At 31.4% G+C, this 19061-nt stretch overlaps 1 protein-coding gene across 1 annotated transcript; it reads left to right on the top strand.

The window, feature by feature from the left end:
• Positions 1 to 2987: 2987 nt before the first annotated feature.
• Positions 2988 to 3448, top strand: BDCG_16352 (uncharacterized protein; the record flags this gene model as incomplete). The annotated part of the gene is made up of 2 exons (XM_045425598.1): positions 2988 to 3020; positions 3149 to 3448. 2 exons carry the CDS (start codon positions 2988 to 2990, stop codon positions 3446 to 3448), a joined length of 333 nt encoding a protein of 110 aa, XP_045279572.1.
• Between the last annotated feature and the right edge of the window lie 15613 nt (positions 3449 to 19061).

Here is a 19061-nt window from a genome sequence, read left to right on the forward strand (position 1 = left end):
TAACAGAGAGATCAAGAAAAAGAGACTCTGCTTCATCTGTTCTAAGTCAGAATATCTTCACACAAACTGTCTGAATAAATTAAAATAGAAATTTAAGAAGTCACAGACAGAGTCAGCAACAGCCTTCTTAAGAGTCTTGAAGCTGACATCTGAATCTGTTACTCTCTCAATAAAAATGCTTACTCACAGAGAGAGATTATATCATGATACTGCTACTTCACAAGCATGAGAAGTATTGATAAACTCAGAATCTCAGATCACTGTGATGTCTCTAAAGCTCACAGAGTGAATGAGCTGAAAGATGAAAACTGAAAACCTGCTCTTATAATAAGCAGAGTGTGAGAACTCAGATCTGAGAACTGAGAAACTTACAAGAGTCATCTTTGAATTGCAAAATCTCTCTGAAATCTGAAGAAGATTTACAGAAACTGTGATTATCACAGACATCACAGATGACATGTACTTGAGACTTGTATAACTTTAAAGACACAATTCATACATAGCTGTTCATGAGTCAGGTTTATACTTTCAATCAGTGTTGACAGACTCACTTATGAAGATAGAATCAGTTAATACTACAGAGTTAATTAGAGAAGATAAGCTCATCTATGTAATGACTTTATAAGTGTCTGAGAATCTTGCAGTCATAGAAACTGAGTTTCAGATATCAGAAGAATACTGAGATCTTACAGAGATATTCAGCTCAGTAAAGACAGCTGAGCTTTCTTCTCACTGTAAGAAGAATCTGATAATAGATTTAATAGAAGAGTAGAAACTCTTCTAAGAATCAATCTATAAGCTCTCTCATTATGAGACAGAGGTCTTGCAGATCTATATGAAGAAGAATCTGAAGAATAACTTTATCTGATCTTCACAAATCTTCATAAGAGCCTAGACTGACCGTGTGACTGTGTCTGAGACCAGGACCAAACTTTACAGTTATCATATTGCCTAAAAGCATTACTTCTGATCATGGTTTGTGTTCATCACATTAATCTCAAATCACATTATTTCAAATATTAAAGGTCTCAGATTCACTTTTCAAATAAAAATCTAGTTCTGAATAAAGAATATGTTTGAATTCTTAGTCACATTTTCATTCTGATCTCATTATTGAGAATGGCATCAAATGAGACTATGAAATCACTTCTCACTTATATAATATCATAACATAGTGCTCATTTGTTGAAAATTCAACAGAGAGTATTATCAAATATCATTACTTTTCTGAACACAGATCATAATTCATATAATTTTAATTATGAAAAAAACATAAAATACAAAAAAAAACAAAAAATAAAAAACAAAACAAACACAAGAAAAAATCACATTAAAAAAAAAAAAGAAAAGAAAAAGAAAAAAACAAAAAATAAAAATAAAAAAAATCAAGATCACAGAGTCACAGTATTCTCAAAATACTCACTTCTCAGAGTCTTTGCAATATTCATCATCAACTGTGTATCTCTTACAGTGAGGGTAACACAGCTACAATAAGCTATTGTCTTAACATCATCTAACAAATAATCAGTATATATCTGTATAAATGTGAATAATTAGAAAACATACACTTAAAAAGTGTGATCAGAATGAACTCTGCTGTCACTTGAATAGCATCAAGAACAGAACACTGAAATCAATGATTTCTCTCATCAATTTTATGAACAAGGCATGTGAAGATGATCTTAGAGAATATAAGATTCTCTAACTTCTGATAAAAACAGATCTCACAGAGAGACTCTATTTTCATGATATCAGAGACTGAGTATTATCAAAAAGCATTACTTTCATGCAATGCACATGCACTTACTGCAGTGATTCACTCTCTGCACATGTGACTGAGAGTTGCAGCTTTCTCACACTGCACAGCTCTCTCTGAGATGCTGCTGTCAGTTTGCAACTCACACAGTCTTTCAGTTCAGCATGTGCTGTGTGTATGCAGCCCTGCATACTGGGGCTGTGTTGGTCATTATGGCCTGGCATGGTACTCACTTTTCACAAGCCATGTTTTGTTTGAGAGGGGAGGGAAAGACACAACTGTTGTTTTATTGAGAAGAGGATGAATAATTAGTATTATTGAATTATTTTGATTCATCTGCATTTAAAATTTGATTAGTTTATACTCTTCAATTTGAGGGTTTCTATGAGTGTTTTAATAGTTTTCATACCAGCTTGAACTTAGTGGTGGATTGAAGAAGAAGAGAAAAGAGAGAAGAAAGAAATGAGAATAACTTATCTTTATAATATGAAAACAGAGAATCACTGCAATCATTCTCTCTAGCAATAAAGATCTGTTTTCTGCATGTATCTCTGATATAGATTATATGATAAATGCATACAAAGAATATCAATAGTGCATGTATTGAATGAAGATAATGTTGCTATATAACACTGTAGCTGTTTCTGTACATCTCTGAAAGCTGTTAATAGTTTCTTTGTCTCTTTATGTTTAATAAGTCAATAATATATTCTGATGCACTTTCTCTTTCATCATCATCATCATCATCATCATCATCATTATCATTACTATCATCATCATCATCATCATCATCATTATCACTATTATTATCATCATCATCATTATCACTATCATCATCATCATCATCATCATTATCATCATTATATCATTGCCTGTCTTCATCTCTTCTCAACACTTATCAAAACCAATCATGTCATTTCTCTTCAAATATTCTGCGGTCCTGCGGACCATCAAGGCATGTGAGCACTGTCACAGATTGAAGAGAGAGGAGAAGAAGGCATTCAAGTACAGAGAGACAGATTGCAAGGCATGTTATAATGCCTTGAAGAGGCTCTGTAAGAGAGCAGAATAATAACAATTTTAAGTAATACTTCTAATAGATTTAGACTGAACTAAGTATAGGAATAATGCAGATGATGCTGTCTATGAGAGATTGAAAAAGAAGATAGTGAAGAGTCTCATGCAGCAGCAGTGAAATCAGAAGAAGTTCTGAGAATAATTTGAGATCAAGATGAAGAGAGAGAGAGAGAAGAAGAGTGTTGCTGTAAATAAGTGATGACAGAAGAAGATTGAGAAGATATTGAAGTAGAAGACAAAGAAGTCAAAACTGATAAGTTTTTATTAAGAGATAATAATTTTTGATAATACTTCTGTTCTCTAATTGATTAGCAGGAGCTGACAGAGAAGAAGGGAATTGAGGCCTTGTTCAGGTCTCAAATGCGCTCCATGATTCAGAATATTGAGAAGGCAGCCCTGCTCTCTGAGCATGCCAATCTGCTTGCTACTGAGATGGAACCCGAGGCAGCAGACCAGGAAATGCGGGATTTTGAGGCACAGATTGACCTGGCTGAGAGAGAGCAGCAGAAACCCTTCTCTGAGAAGATAGTGAAGAGAGATTTTGAGATGATTATCATCTCAGATGAGAAGAAGGAGAAGAAGAAGAAGAAGAAGAAGAAGAAGAATGAGAAGTAAATTATGAAGAATAATAAGAAGAATGAGAAAGAGAAGAAGTAGATTTTTTTCTTTTTATATTAGTTAGTTATAAGTTTAAGTTTTTAATTATTAATAATTAAAATTGATTTTGAGTTTTCAAAAATTATTGTACAAGTTGTGATCAAGTCAGGAATGATATATATATATATATATATTTAACTATCATGATTCACAAATCACTATAATGTATAAGTATCAACATTTTTTCAACATTGATATTCATAATATTAATATATTTTTAATAATATCATCTGATAACACAATTTGATAACACTCTCTTTCACAATATTAATATATTTCAAGAAATATGACAGAGATTAATCAAGATTATTTATTTACTTTTATACATCAATGATATCTAATCTGAGTTAGTACTAAAATTATAACTAAGCTAAGAAACAAGATTATTTTCTCTTATATTAATTCTTCTTACACACATCAGTGATCAGTTATTGAAAATAAATTATCATCTTTCTCAAATTATTATCATGTCTTCTAAATTCACTTCTTTCACTTCTTTTACTTCTATTGAAGATTCATAAACTCTTCAAGAAATCACTGTGAATCACAAAGTCTACATTGTTTACAATTCAACACAGAATGCTCTCTTTCAATTATGATAAATGATCACTTCATTCTTCACATCTGATTCCAGGTCACAAAATTTATGAAAAACTCAACACAAATATTGAGATGAACTATGAAATAATTATCAACAGATTGTATTGCAGATTACTGAAGAGTCATCTCTTTGCTGCAATCACTGCAACTTCATTCAGAAATATTCATCATAAACTAATCATAGCTCTGAAGAAATTTCCTGACATCTGAAGTCATCAGAATGCAGATAACAAAAGAAAAATAATCAGAAAATTACTACTGAGCTGGTAAGTTACTCTATCAGATAATGATTTTTGATAATGCTAACTTTCTAATTTGAAGAAAATTATGTGAAAACAATCTCATATCAGTACTCTGATTTCACAACTCTCATCTGATAACTTCTGTGAACAATTACTTTACATGTGTATATCTCTGAATCTTTCTCTTCAATCAATTGAAAACCTTGAATTTCAAACACTTCTTTAAATGCTTAATTCAAATCTTCATATTTCACATTGATTCTGTCTTCAGTCCAACCTTAAGACACACTACAAAGTTAATATGCAACATCTAGAATCAGAGTTGAAGAATCATCAAAGAGTGTCTCTCACAGTGAATGCATGAACTAGTACAAACAATCTTGCATTTATAAGAGTTACATATTATTACATTGATAAGAACTGAACTTATTGAGAGACATTAATTGAATTTGAATCATTGATCAGTAGTCATACTGAGAATTATATGATAGAGATATTAATGACTGTGATTAAAAATGACTATTGAAATATTAGTTCCAGTCTTCTTACAATTATAACTGATAATACTGTGAATAACTACACTATAATGAAGAGCTTGGAGCAAAAATTGGCTTTGCATTCCTGAAATGATAAACAAGGTCATATCCCCTGCATTGCTCATGTGGTTCAACTTGTGATGCAAACACTGATAAAGAATCTTAATATTGAGATGAAGAATAATGAGATGACTGATTCTTGAGATGAGAATGAGATGAAAGTGATTACTCAAGTAACTTTTGCATTCACTTTGTAAAAGATAATGTTTTTTGACAACACTTTTTAATATTGCTTTTTGATAATGCTTTTTGATAACACTACTGTTAATTTTGAATAGATTGACTAATAATTTAAATATCATAGATTTGAAACATTGCTAATACAATTTATACCTCTTCTAAACAATAATAATGATTTCATGATATTCAATAAACAAACAAATCAGTCACATCACTGAATATGATACAGAATGTTAGAACACAGTGAAGTTCAACATATGAGATAACTGTTCAGACTCTTCAATTGTGTCAGATGATTGATCATTAAGTGCAACACTCTGATCAGAAAAAGATCCAGATATTAAAACTTTCTGATATGAAGTGAACTCAGTTGAAATATGTGATTGATTTACTGTTTCAGTTTTATAAGACAACAAAGACAGTCTCAATCACTTGTACATCAATGCTGCAGTCAGCCTGGTGAGTGTATAACAGTTTATTTACTCATCTTGAGAAGCAGTTGAATCACTCAAAAAGAAATTCAGTCTGAGATGATGCTATAGTGCAGGCTATTGTTGCTGCAAGGGATAAACTGACATATTACTACAGCAAAACAGAACAATCTTTTGCAGAGTACTATGCTGTAGCAGCTCTACTAGATCTCTCTCATCAAGTTAACATCTACACTTCTCAAGATTGAACAGAGAAGAAATGAGACTCATATGTCAAATTAGTCTGAGACTACTACAATGCCAACTATCAGAGATTTGAATGAGCAGATGTTTGAGATGTGAAGACAGTGAAATACAATTCCCTAGTAAGTAATGATCTTTGATAACACTCCATATCATATAGAACTATAATACTAACTTTGAAACAGGACTTGCATACATTGATTGCAACCAAAAATCAGGCAAAACTACATGCTTGTAAAACTGAATTTGACTGCTATCTTCAAGATGATCTGACAAATTTACATGTCAAATCAATTCTAGAGTTATGAAAAATTGTTGAGAGTACATATTCAACTGTTGCACTGATGACATGTGATATTCTGACAATTTCATTGACAGGGGTGAGAATGAAGTGAAAGTTCAACTCAAGTTGAGATATTTGTTACTATCATCAGAGACAATTATAAGAAGAAACAATTAAGAAACTCATGATTGTAAAACATGGAATTATCAGACAGTTTAATACCTCTGATCACAGTATATCAGAGAAGTGTAGTTTTTATGAGAAAGTGAAGAATAAACTTGCACAAGAATGTATTTAGTTGTTTCATGAGCATTATCAATAATCATTATCAAATTCTGATTATATAAGCAATCACTGAATGAACTGAATGAGACTGATTTTGATCTTCAGTCTCAGTCTCATTCTGATTTTGAAAGAATGATCATCTTTCACAGTTTATCCTGGAAAATTACTCTCATTTCACTGTTCTTGAATTAAATCTGGTCATTTTTCACACCATTTCTCTCAGAAATGGTCCATTTTCAGATTTTTTTGAGGCTTGGTCCTGTTGAGACTCACGTCAAGAAATGTATGGGACCAGACCAAATGAGATCAAATGTGAAATTCATGGTCCCGCCGGCCAGTCTATAAGAGCCTCTGTGATATTTGTGAAGAAGAAGAATAAAGATCTCAGATTGTGTGTAGACTACTGTGACCTGAACTTCAAGATAATAAAGAGCTGCTACTCTCTGTCTCTGATTGAGAATGTGATCAACTGTCTCACAGGAGCTGTCATATTCATACAACTGAATGTGATCAATATATATACACAGCTGTGAATACAGTCTGAGAATGAATAAAAGACTGTCTTTAGAACTGTACTGAGATTATTTAAATATCTAGTGATATCTTTTGATCTGATTAATATCTCTGCAGTATTTCAGTCTTTCATCAATAAAACACTTTATACATATCTAAATGTCTTTGTGATAATATATCTGAATGATGTGATAATATACTTTATAAAGAAGAAAGAACACACTGAGCATGTGCAAAGTGTGTTGAAGATCTTAGATAAGACAGAACTGTATATTAAACTCATGAAGTACAACTTCAGTGTCTGCTGAATTAATTTTCTAGAATATGTAATCACTGCAGATGATATTCAGATGAAATCTTCATGAATTAAGACTATTCTATCATGACTGAAGTTAACTAGTATTCATGAGATTCAGATCTTTCTGAGTTTTGTGAATTTCTATAGATAATTTATCTTTGTATTTATAAGAATCTTCTTAACTCTTATAGATATACTGAAGAGTGAAAATAAGAAGAAGTCATTCTGTGAACAGAGAATGAAAAGATTGTTGAGAAGAAAGAACTGTGAGAACTTTCTTATCTCAGAAGCTCACAGAGTCTTTACAAGATTGAAACAGATATTTACAGACACAGTAATACTGTTTCACTTTGATCTCTTGCTCTTAACTAGATTAAAGACAGATGTCTTCTTCTTTACAATTTCAGAAATAGTCTTATAACTACAGTTAAATAAGAACTGAGTTTCAGTGACCTTTTTCTTATGAAAGATGCAATCTGCAGAGATTAACTATAGCATTTATAATCAGAAGCTTCTTATAATAGTGAAATTCTTCTATCACTGATGTCATTACTTCAAGAACCTCACAACAGTGATTACTGTTAGAACTGATTATAACAGTTTATAACAGTTTACTTCAATCAAGAAACTCTCACAGCAGCAGATTTACTGAGCTCAGAGACTGAGTGAGTTCTGATTCAAGATAGAATATATCAAGAAAACTAAGAACTCAGTGAATAAACTCTCTCACAGACCAGACTATGTTAAGAAGATCAGAGTAACAGATACAGAGAGACTAGAGAAGATAGAAAAGCTTCACAGAATACTTAGACTGAGTGTTACAAAGAGATTGACTGAAGAGTCTCTCAATTCTCTGTAAGAGAAGAGAGCTAAGAGAGAAGAGAAGCCTGTACAACTACTCTCTATAATACTGAGAGTCAACACTCTGAGAATCTCTGTAAGAATTCTTGAAGAGAGTATCTATAATCTGAGAGATTTGCAGACTTTAAGAAGTGCTATGAAAGATCTGATGTAAGGAAAAACAGAGTATAAGTCTTTGTAAGATCTTCTATTCAGATTGTCTGAACTATAACTGAAGAATGAATATGCTCAGCATATTTAAAAACTGCTCACAGCAGAAATCAACTCTGCAGAAATAAAGAGTTGAAGAGACTTAAATAATCTCTTATGAAGAGAGAACTGAATTTATATGCCTATGAATAAGTTTCTATGTATAGAACTCATCAAAAGATATTATAACTCTTCTCTAGTGAGTCATTTTACAGATACTAGAACTCATAAGTTACTCATAAGAAAATACTTCTGACTGAAGATGTGAGAACTTATGAAGAAGATAGTGAATTCTTATACTATTTATCAGAGTTTACAGATAGTGTGATTCAGATTATATAAAGAACTTACTTCTCTATTCATTTCACAGAAATCTTGAGAATAGCTAGAAATGAATACTCTTATAAGCCTCTCTGAAAGCAAGAACATATATAATACCTGCTTTGACAGTGTGCTGATGATAGTGAATTACTTTACTAAGATGACACACTTTATATTTATCTACAAGAACTTGAAGTCAAAGAATTTAACTCATATCTTTGTTCATAATATGATCTGATTGTATGAATTATCTATAAATATTGTCTCAGATAGAGAATTAATCTTCATAGAAGAGTTCTGATCTAATCTGATAACTATACTGAAGATCTTATAAGATCTAAGCACAGCTTTTCATCAACAGACAGATAATCAGACAGAATATCTGATGAGTATATTGAAACAGTATCTACAGTGCTTTATTAATTATAATCAGAATAACTGAGTACATTGATTATTACTTACAGAGTTTATATATAATAACTCAAAACATGTCAGTACAGATAAAACTCTCTTTGAGATGCTCACTGAGACTTATTCATGAATAATCTTGATAAATCTGTGAGAGTACACTATAGAGTGTGATAATGCTTATGAACAGACTGAGAGAATTCAGAAGATTCAGAAGAAAGTCTATAAATTCTTGAGAAAGACTCAAGAGTATCAGAAGAGATACTATGACTTTAAGCATATTATAAAGAGTTTCAAGAAAGATGATAGAGTCTGACTGAGTCTAGAAAATATTATCATATGAAGATCTAGTAAGAAGCTGAATCTCTTACAGACAGAGTCTTATAAAATTATGAAGAAAGTTAGTTTACAGTTCTACAGATTAAAACTGTCATCTGAGTTGTAGATATATAATATTTTTTATATCTCTTTACTTTATAAATATAAGAAATTCTTAGAAGAGAATTCTGTGACTCATTACTCTGTTTATAAAGCACTAGAGAGTGAAAGAGAATATCAGATTAAAGAAATTATTAACTCAGAGAAGTGAGATTATAAGCTCTGATTCAAGATTCAGTGATAAGAGTATTCTGATAAGATGAATAAGTTCACTTAGAAATTATCTGAGTAAATAAGACATCTGCAGAAGCTGAGATATGACTTTTATACTGTGAATTCTGATAAGTCAGAATGACACAGTCTTCACTAAGAACCTGATTATAACAAAGACATTAACACTGTTATTTACAAACTCTAGTCTATAAGATAATGAGTTTCTACTGAGATGAACAGTCTGCAGTGTATGCAAGAGAAGAAGAAATCATATTCTTATTAAAGCTAAAAAACAAGAAAACAAACAGGGCTGTGAATACAATTTAGAGGTCAACAAAGGAAAAACAAAGGAAATTCACACTCATAATACTCAATTCTTCCACAACTATCAATTTCCTTCTTCAAAGAAGCAGAGAGTATCATGCTCATGATACAGACAATTGTTGCATTTGGCACAAAGACTGTCAGAAATGCACAGACTTCAGAGGAGCTGAACACTGAGACACACACAGTTACAGCAGAGCCTTGAGAGCTGGCCATCTGTGTGTGTGATCAAATACTTCTTGTAAAGCTGTATTCACTCTCTCAGTTATGCTGAAGTATCCAGTCTGAAAACAATTGAGATGTGAAGAGAGAGCTCATCTGCTCAGATCAACTTCTGTCATAAATTCATAACATTCACATTGTCTTGATTACCTGGATTTTGCAGGTACCTGAGAACTCATCTCTCATTGACAATGAGATTGCAGAAATGCACTGCAGCGCGAGGATCATTGATGAGAAACCTAGGTATATTCATATATATCTGATCAGAGATTGTGTGAGCAGAGAGAGAATGATCATAGATCTGTAAGACTGCAGAAGACACTGATAACACTGAGAGCTTTGTAAGAACTGTTAGCTAGAGTCTGTAAGAAATTACTTATGAGAAGACTTATAGCAAAGAGAGAGACTGCACTGCTTGAAGTCAGAGACTGATCTGAGCAAGAAATGAGATAAGCTGCTGATCTGAAGATCAGGTGCAGTGATAGAACTAAGAGAGATGAAGACACAGTTATGAGCAGTAGTACTCTTACTTTATCAGCCAGTAAAAAGTAATCAGAGAAGTTACAGAGATGCTTATAAGAAGCTCAGCAGCAGTCAGACATTATTTATAAAGATATTGAAATTGAAAAAATTTTTATTCTTGAGAAGTTCTTGAATTAATATATAGATATTGTCAGAAACACTCTCTCTCTATTATCTAAGTAAAAACACTTCATGAATAAATAAGAATACTCACAGTTTGTGAGAATGAGAGCTGTTATAGAAAAAGAGAAAAGAAGATAAGATTCTACAGACAGATCTGAGATATTTATACTACTTTAAAGAGATTTACTTACACTGTGAGTGATTCTGCAGAATAGTCAGATCACTCTAGTAAACAAGAGTGATTATAAATCACAGATCTGAATCTTTCTATATGACTACAAAGAGTGATTGCAGACTGTAGATATCTTGATTCTATAATTCTACAGAGTTAGTGAAAGAATGAAAAATTCCTCACAATTCTACAGTATCAAAGAATAATGATTTGTGAGAATAAGTGAAAGATCAACTCATGAATATTTCTCTTTGATAAGAGTGATCTCACAGAAAGTAATTCATCTGTGAGATGAATCTGTATAATGATTATATAAGAATCTTGTGAAAATGATTAAGAGTCAACTGAAACTCTTCTGTATAAAGATACAAGATGAATTTACATAATAGTCAGAGAAGAATCTGTAGATTATAAAGAATCTTATGAAATAAGAAACTGAGTGACAGACTCTTTTTCTTTTATAGTGACAAGGGATTTTTCCTCACTGAGATTTTTTATAGATATGAAGAGTTTTTAGTAAGTATCACTGCAGTGCTGAGCTGATTCTATGAAGTCACTCAGTGAAAGGCTTTGTGAACAAAGCCTTAGAGAGAAAGAAGTATGTAAGAAATTCTGCTTCTCACAGATTCTTTATTTCTATTTCTATCTCTTATGTAATCAATAGAGCTAGCAGCTCTTGACTACACACAACTATATAGACTGAAGTTCATAAATACTATTCATAACTTAGCTTGAATGCTATTATACATTTAATCTCTACATTTTATCTTTCTACTGTGAATACTTCTAGTAGTTAACAGTACATATCACGCCAAGCTGCAAACACCCGAATAATCGCCTGCGAGCACTTATTCTTACACTCTCATTGATAATGAGATTATGAAAATGCACCGCAGCGCGAGGATCATTGATGAGAAACCTAGACATATTCACATATATCAGGTCAGAGATTGTGTGAACAGGGAGAGAGTAGTCATAGACCTGCAGGGCTGCAGGAGACACTGATAACATTAGAAGCTTTACAAGAACTGTTAACTAGAATCTATAAGGAATTACTTGTAAGAAGACTTACAGCAAAGAGAAGAACTACACTGCTTAAAGTCAGAAGCTGATCTGAGAAAGAGATGAGATGAGCTGCTGACTCAAAGATCAGATGCAGTGATAAGACTGAGAGAGATGAAGATACAGTTGTGAATAGCAGCACTCTCACTTCATCAGTCAGTAAAAAGCAATCAGAGAAGTTGTAGAGACACTTATAAGAAGCTCAGCAGTAGTCAGACATTATTTACAAAGATATTGAAATTGAAAAATTTTTTTATTCTTGAGAAGTTCTTGAATTAATACACAGATATTGTCAGAAACACTCTCTCTCTGTTATCTGAGTGAAAACACTTCACAGATGAATGAGAATACTCATAGTTTATAAAAATGAAAACTGTTACAGAAAAAGAGAAAAGAAGATGAGATTTCACAGACAGATCTGAGATATTTATACTACTCTAGAGAGATTTACTTACACTATAAGTGATCTCACAGAACAGTCAGATCACTCTAGTAAATAAGAGTGATTATGAATTGCAGGCCTGAATCTTTCTATATGACTACAAAGAGTGATTACAGGCTGTGAACATCTTGATTCTACAATTCTACAGAGTTGATGAAAGAATGGAAAATTCCTCACAATTCTACAGTATCAAAGAACAATGATTTATAAGAATGAGTAAAAGATCAACTCATGAATGTTTCTCTTTGATAAGAGTGATCTCATAGAGAGTGATTCATCTGCAAGATGAATCTGTGTAATGATCACATAAGAATCTCATGAAAATAATTAAGAGTCAACTAGAACTCTTCTATATGAAAGATGTGAAATGAATCTGTATGATAGTCAGAGAAGAATCTGTAGATTATAAAGAATCTTACAGAATAAGAAACTGAGTGACAGACTCTTTTCTCTTCACAGTAACAAGAGATTTTTCCTTACTGAGATTTTTTATAGATATGAAGAGTTCTTAGTAAGTATCACTGCAGTGCTGAGCTGATTCTATGAAGTCACTCAGTGAAAGACTTTGCAGACAAAGCCTTAGAGAGGAAGAAGTATGTAAGAAATCTCACTTCTCACAGATTCTTTATCTCTATTTCTATCTCTTATATAATTAATAGAGCTAGTGGCTCTTGGCTACACACAACTATATAGACTGAAGTTCATAAATACTATTTATAACTCAGCTTGAATGCTATTATACATTTGACTTCTACATTTTATCTTCCTACCGCGAATACTTCTAGTAGTTAACAGTACATATCACGCCAAGCTGCAAACACCTGAATAATCGCCTGCGAGCACTTATTCTTACAGAACTAGAAACTTGTATACTTCAATCTCTGTGAACTCTACTACAGACACTCAGAAGCAGTCACTCAAATCATGAATAACTCTTATGAAAGAAGTCTCAGAGAACTTATCAATCACTCACAGAATATTATTCTCTACATCTGTAACAGAGAAACTCTCTGAACTCATGAATAAATTAATCTCAGTGAAGAACATTCTTAAGCATCTCTCATAAGATCAAGCTATTTTTCTATAAGAAATGCTTACTGTCTGCAAACACTCTTGAACTGAGTCTCTAGACATGATCTTCAGAGACACTTACAAACTGAAAAGAAACTTTCTTAAGCTACAATCACTTAAGACTACTTATTAAATCACACTCTATAAAAGCTTTTACAAGTTTGTATTTAAAATTAACTCACAAGTTCAGCTGTGTGATATGAAAGATGAAGAAGCTGTTATCTATATAATGACAGACCTCTATTACACTGAAGTCAAGAACTGGCTGAATCATCTAGAAAATAATCATGAGAGATCTTACTGATCTGTTCTCAAGATCTATCTAAAGAATAAGTTAAGAGACTCTGTGAGCTGAATAGAGAATATCTGAGCCATAATCATCAATATTAGAAAAAGAGATGAGAAATCTGATAAAGACTACTCACAGTGTTTCATGAAATTATGATGTGAATTGAGATCTGTGAAAACAGGGCTCTGAAACAAGACCTGAATAATAATATTTATAAAGAGACTGAATAAAGACATGCAGAATAAGCTTATTAAGTAAGACTTCAAGTTCTTGACTCTGAAGAAACTGATGACTTTCATTCATCACTTACAGATTACTGTGAGAGTCACAGATCTGTGAAGAGTAAATCACTGATCAGTCTCATAAGAGTCAGAACAATAGAGAACAGATTTATCAGAAAAAGATGATAAGACACAGAGAGATTCATATCTGACTGCTGAGTAGAGAGAGAGAGCTTCACAAGCTCTCATAAACAGAGTGTATAATAGAGAGACTAAGAAAAAAAGACTCTGCTTTATCTGTTCTAAATCAGAACATCTTCATACAAACTATCTGAATAAATCAAAATAGAAATTTGAAGAGTTATAAACAGAGTCAGCAACAGCCTTCTTAAGAGTCTTGAAGCTGACATCTGAATCTGTTGCTCTCTCAATAAAAATACTTGCTTATAAAGAGAGACTGCACTGCAGTGCTGCTGTCTCACAAGTATGAAAGACATTGATAAACTCAGAATCTCAGGTCACTGTGATATTCTTAAAGCTCATGAAGTGTATGAGCTGAAAGATGAAGACTGAGAATCTGCTCTTATAACAAGCAGAACATGAGAACTCAGATCTGAGAGCTGAGAGACTTACAAGAGTCATCTTTCAATTACAAGATCTCTCTGAAATCTGAAGAAGATTTACAGAAACTGTGATTATCACAGACATCACAGATAACATGTACTTGAGACTTGTATAACTTTAAAGACACAATCTGCACATAGCTGTCTATGAGTCAGGTTTATACTTCTAATCAGTGTTAATAGACTCACTTACAGAGATAGAATCAGTTAATGCTGCAGAGTTAATTAGAGAAGACAAGCTTATCTATGTAATAACTTTATAAGTATCTGAGAATCTTGCAGTCATAGAAACTGAGCTTCAGATATCAGAGAAATATCAAGATCTCACAGAGATATTCAACTTAGTAAAAGCAGCTGAGCTTCTCTCTCACTGTGAGAAGAATCTGATAATAGATTTAATAGAAGAGCAGAAACCTGTCTGAAAATCAATCTATAAGCTCTCTTATTACAAGACAGAGGTCTTGCAGATCTATGTGAAGAAGAATCTGAAGAATGACTTCATCTGATCTTCACAGATCTTCATAAGAGTCTCTGTGATGTTTACAAAGAAGAAGAATGAAGATCTCAGATTGTGTGTAGACTATTACAATCTGAACTTCAAGATAATAAAGAGCTACTACTTTCTATCTCTGATTGAGAATGTAATCAACTATCTCACAGAAGCTGTCATATTCATATAACTGAATATGATTAATATATATACACAGCTGTAAATACAGTCTGAGAATGAATGAAAGACTGTCTTTAGAACTGTACTGAGATTATTTAAATATCTAGTGATGTCTTTTAATCTGACTAATATCTCTGTAGTATTTCAGTCTTTTATTAATAAAACACTTCATGTATATCTGAATATCTTTATAATAATGTATCTGAATGATGTAATAATATACTCTGTGAAGAAGAAAGAACACACTGAGCATGTGTAAAGTGTGTTAAAGGTCTTAGATGAGACAGAACTGTATATTAAGCTTATAAAGTACAACTTCAGTGTCTGCTGAATTAATTTCCTAGAATATATAATTATTATAAATGATATTCAGATGAAATCTTCACAGATTGAGACTATTCTATCATGATCAGAGCTAACTAGTATTTATAAGATTCAGATCTTTCTGAGCTTTGTGAACTTCTATAGATAATTTATCTTTGTATTCATAAGAATCTTCTTAACTCTTATAGACATACTGAAGAATGAAAACAAGAAGAAGTCATTCTATAAATGAAGAATGAAAAGATTGTTAAGAAGAAAGAACTGTGAGAACTTTCTTACTTCAGAAGCTCATGAGATCTTTATAAGATTAAAACAGATATTTACAGATATAGTAACACTGTTTTACTTTGATTTCTTACTCTTAATTAGATTGAAGACAGATATCTTCTTCTTTGTAATTTCAGAAATAGTCTCATAACTACAGTTAAATAAGAACTGAGTTTCAGTGATCTTTTTCTTATAAAAGATGCAACCTGCAAAGATCAACTATAACATTTATAATCAGAAGCTTCTTATAATAGTGAAATTCTTTCACTACTGATATCACTACTTTAAGAGTCTTATAATAGTGATTACTATTAGAACTGATCATGACAGCTTGTAATAGTTTACTTCAATCAAGAAACTCTCATAACAGTAGATTCACTGAGTTCAGAGACTGAGTAAGTTCTGATTCAAGATAGAATATATTAAGAAAACTAAGAACTCAGTGAACAGACTCTCTCACAGATCAGACTATGTTAAGAAGATCAGAATAATAGATATAGAGAGACTAGAGAAGATAGAAAAGCTTCACAGAATGCTCAGACTGAGTGTTATGAAGAGATTGACTGAAGAGTCTCTCAATTCTCTATAAGAGAAGTGAAGAGAGAAAGAGAAGAAGCCTGTGTAACTACTTTCTATAACACTGAGAGTTAACACTCTGAGAATCTCTATGAGAATTCTTGAAGAGAATATCTATAATCTGAAGAGTTTACAGACTTTGAGAAGCACTGCAGAAGATCTGATATAAGAAAAAACAGAGTATAAGTCTTTATAAGATCTTCTATTCAGATTATCTGAACTGTAACTGAAGAATGAATATGTTCAGTATATCTGAAAACTACTTATAGCAGAAATTAACTCTGCAGAAATAAAGAATTAAAGAGACTTAAATAGTCTCTTACAAAGAGAGAACTGAATTTATATATCTGTGAATAAGTTTCTATATATAGAACTTATTAAAAGGTATTATAACTCTTCTCTAGTAGGTTATTTTACAGATACTAGAACTCATGAGTTACTTATAAGAAAATACTTCTGATTAAAAATACAAGAACTTATAAAGAAGATAGTGAATTCTTATACTATTTATCAGAATTCACAGATAGTGTGATTCAGATTATATGAAGAACTTACTTCTCTATTCATTTCACAGAAATCTTGAGAACAGCTAGAAATGAATACTCTTATAAGTCTCTCTGAAAGCAAGAACATATATAATACCTGCTTTGACAGTGTGCTGATAATAGTGAATTACTTTATCAAGATAGCATACTTTATATTCATCTGTAAGAACTTAAAGTCAAAGAATTTAGCTTACATCTTCATCTGTGATATAATTTAGTTATATGAATTGTCTGTAAATATTATCTCAGATAGAGAATTAATCTTCACAGAAGAGTTCTGATCTGATCTGATAACTATACTGAAGATCTCATAAGATCTAAGTATGACTTTTCATTAACAGATAGATGATTAGATAGAATATCTGATAAGTATATTAAAACAGTATCTACAGTACTTTATCAATTATAATCAGAATAACTGAGTGTATTAATTATCACTTACAGAGTTTATATACAATAACTTAAAGTATATCAGTATAGATAAAACTCTCTTTAAGATACTCACTGAGACTCATCTGTAGATAATCTTGATAAATTCATGAGAGTATACTATAGAGTATGATAATATCTGTGAATAGACTGAGAGAATTTAGAATATTCAGAAGAAAGCCTGTGAATTCTTGAGAAAGACTTAAGAGTATTAAAAGAGATACTATAACTTTAAGTATATTATAAAGAGTTTTAAGAAAGATAATAGAGTCTGACTAAGTCTAGAAAATATCATTATACAGAGATCTAATAAGAAGCTGAATCTCTTATAAACAGAGTCTTATAAGATTATAAAGAAAGTTAGTTTACAGTTCTATAGATTAAAACTGTTATCTGAGTTATAGATATACAATGTTTTTTATATCTCTTTACTCTATAAATATAAGAAATTCTCAGAAGAGAACTCTATGACTTATTACTCTATTTATAAAGTACTAGAGAGTGAAAGAGAATATCAGATTAAAGAGATTATTAACTCAGAGAAGTGAGATTATAAGCTCTGATTTAAGATTCAGTGATAAGAGTATTCTGATAAGATGAATAAGTTTATTTAAAAATTATTCAGACAGATAAGATATCTGCAGAAGCTGAGATATAACTTTTATACTATAAATTCTGATAAGTCAGAATGACACAGTCTTTACTAAGAATCTGATTATAATAAAGATATTAACACTGTCATTTATAAACTCTAGTCTATAAGATAATAAGTTTCTACTAAGATAAACAGTCTGCAGTGTATATAAGAGAAGAAGAAATTATATTCTTATTAAAATTAAAAAATAAGAAAATAAACAGAACTATGAACATAATTTAGAGACTAATAAAGAAAAAATAAAGAAAACTCACACTTATATTATTAATATCTATGATACTTAATTCTCTTATAACTATCAATTTTCTTCTTCAAAGAAGCAGAGAGTATTATATCTGTAGTATAAATAATTATTACATTTGATATAAAGACTGTCAGAAATGCACAGACTTCAGAGAAGTTAGATATCAGAGTATATATAGTTATAACAGAGTCTTAAGAGCTGACTATCTATGTATGTAATCAGATACTTTTTATAAAGCTGTATTCACTCTCTCAGTTGTACTGAAGTATTAAGTCTGAAAATAATTGAAATACAGAGAGAAAGCTCATCTGTTCAGATTAACTCTTATTATAAATTTATAATATTTATATTATCTTAATTATCTGAATTTTACAGATATCTGAAGACTTATCTTTTATTAATAATAAAATTGTGAAAATGCACTGCAGTGTGAGAATCATTGATAAGAAATTTAGACATATTTATATATATCTGATCAGAGATTATGCAGACAGAAAGAGAGTAATTATAGATCTGTAAGACTGTAGAAGACACTGACAATACTAAGAGCTTTATAAAAACTATCAGCTAGAGTCTGTAAGAAATTACTTATAAGAAGACTTACAGTAAAGAAAGAAACTATGCTGCTTGAAATCAGAGACTGATCTGAGAGAGAGATAAGATGAGCTGCTGATCTGAAGATCAGATGCAGTGATAAGACTGAGAAGAATGAAGATACAGTTATAAGCAGCAGTGTCTCTGCTTTATTA

The sequence above is a fragment of the Blastomyces dermatitidis genome, assembly GCF_000003525.1.
Source record: "Blastomyces dermatitidis ER-3 genomic scaffold supercont1.2, whole genome shotgun sequence".
Classification (NCBI taxonomy): Eukaryota; Fungi; Ascomycota; class Eurotiomycetes; order Onygenales; family Ajellomycetaceae; genus Blastomyces; species Blastomyces dermatitidis.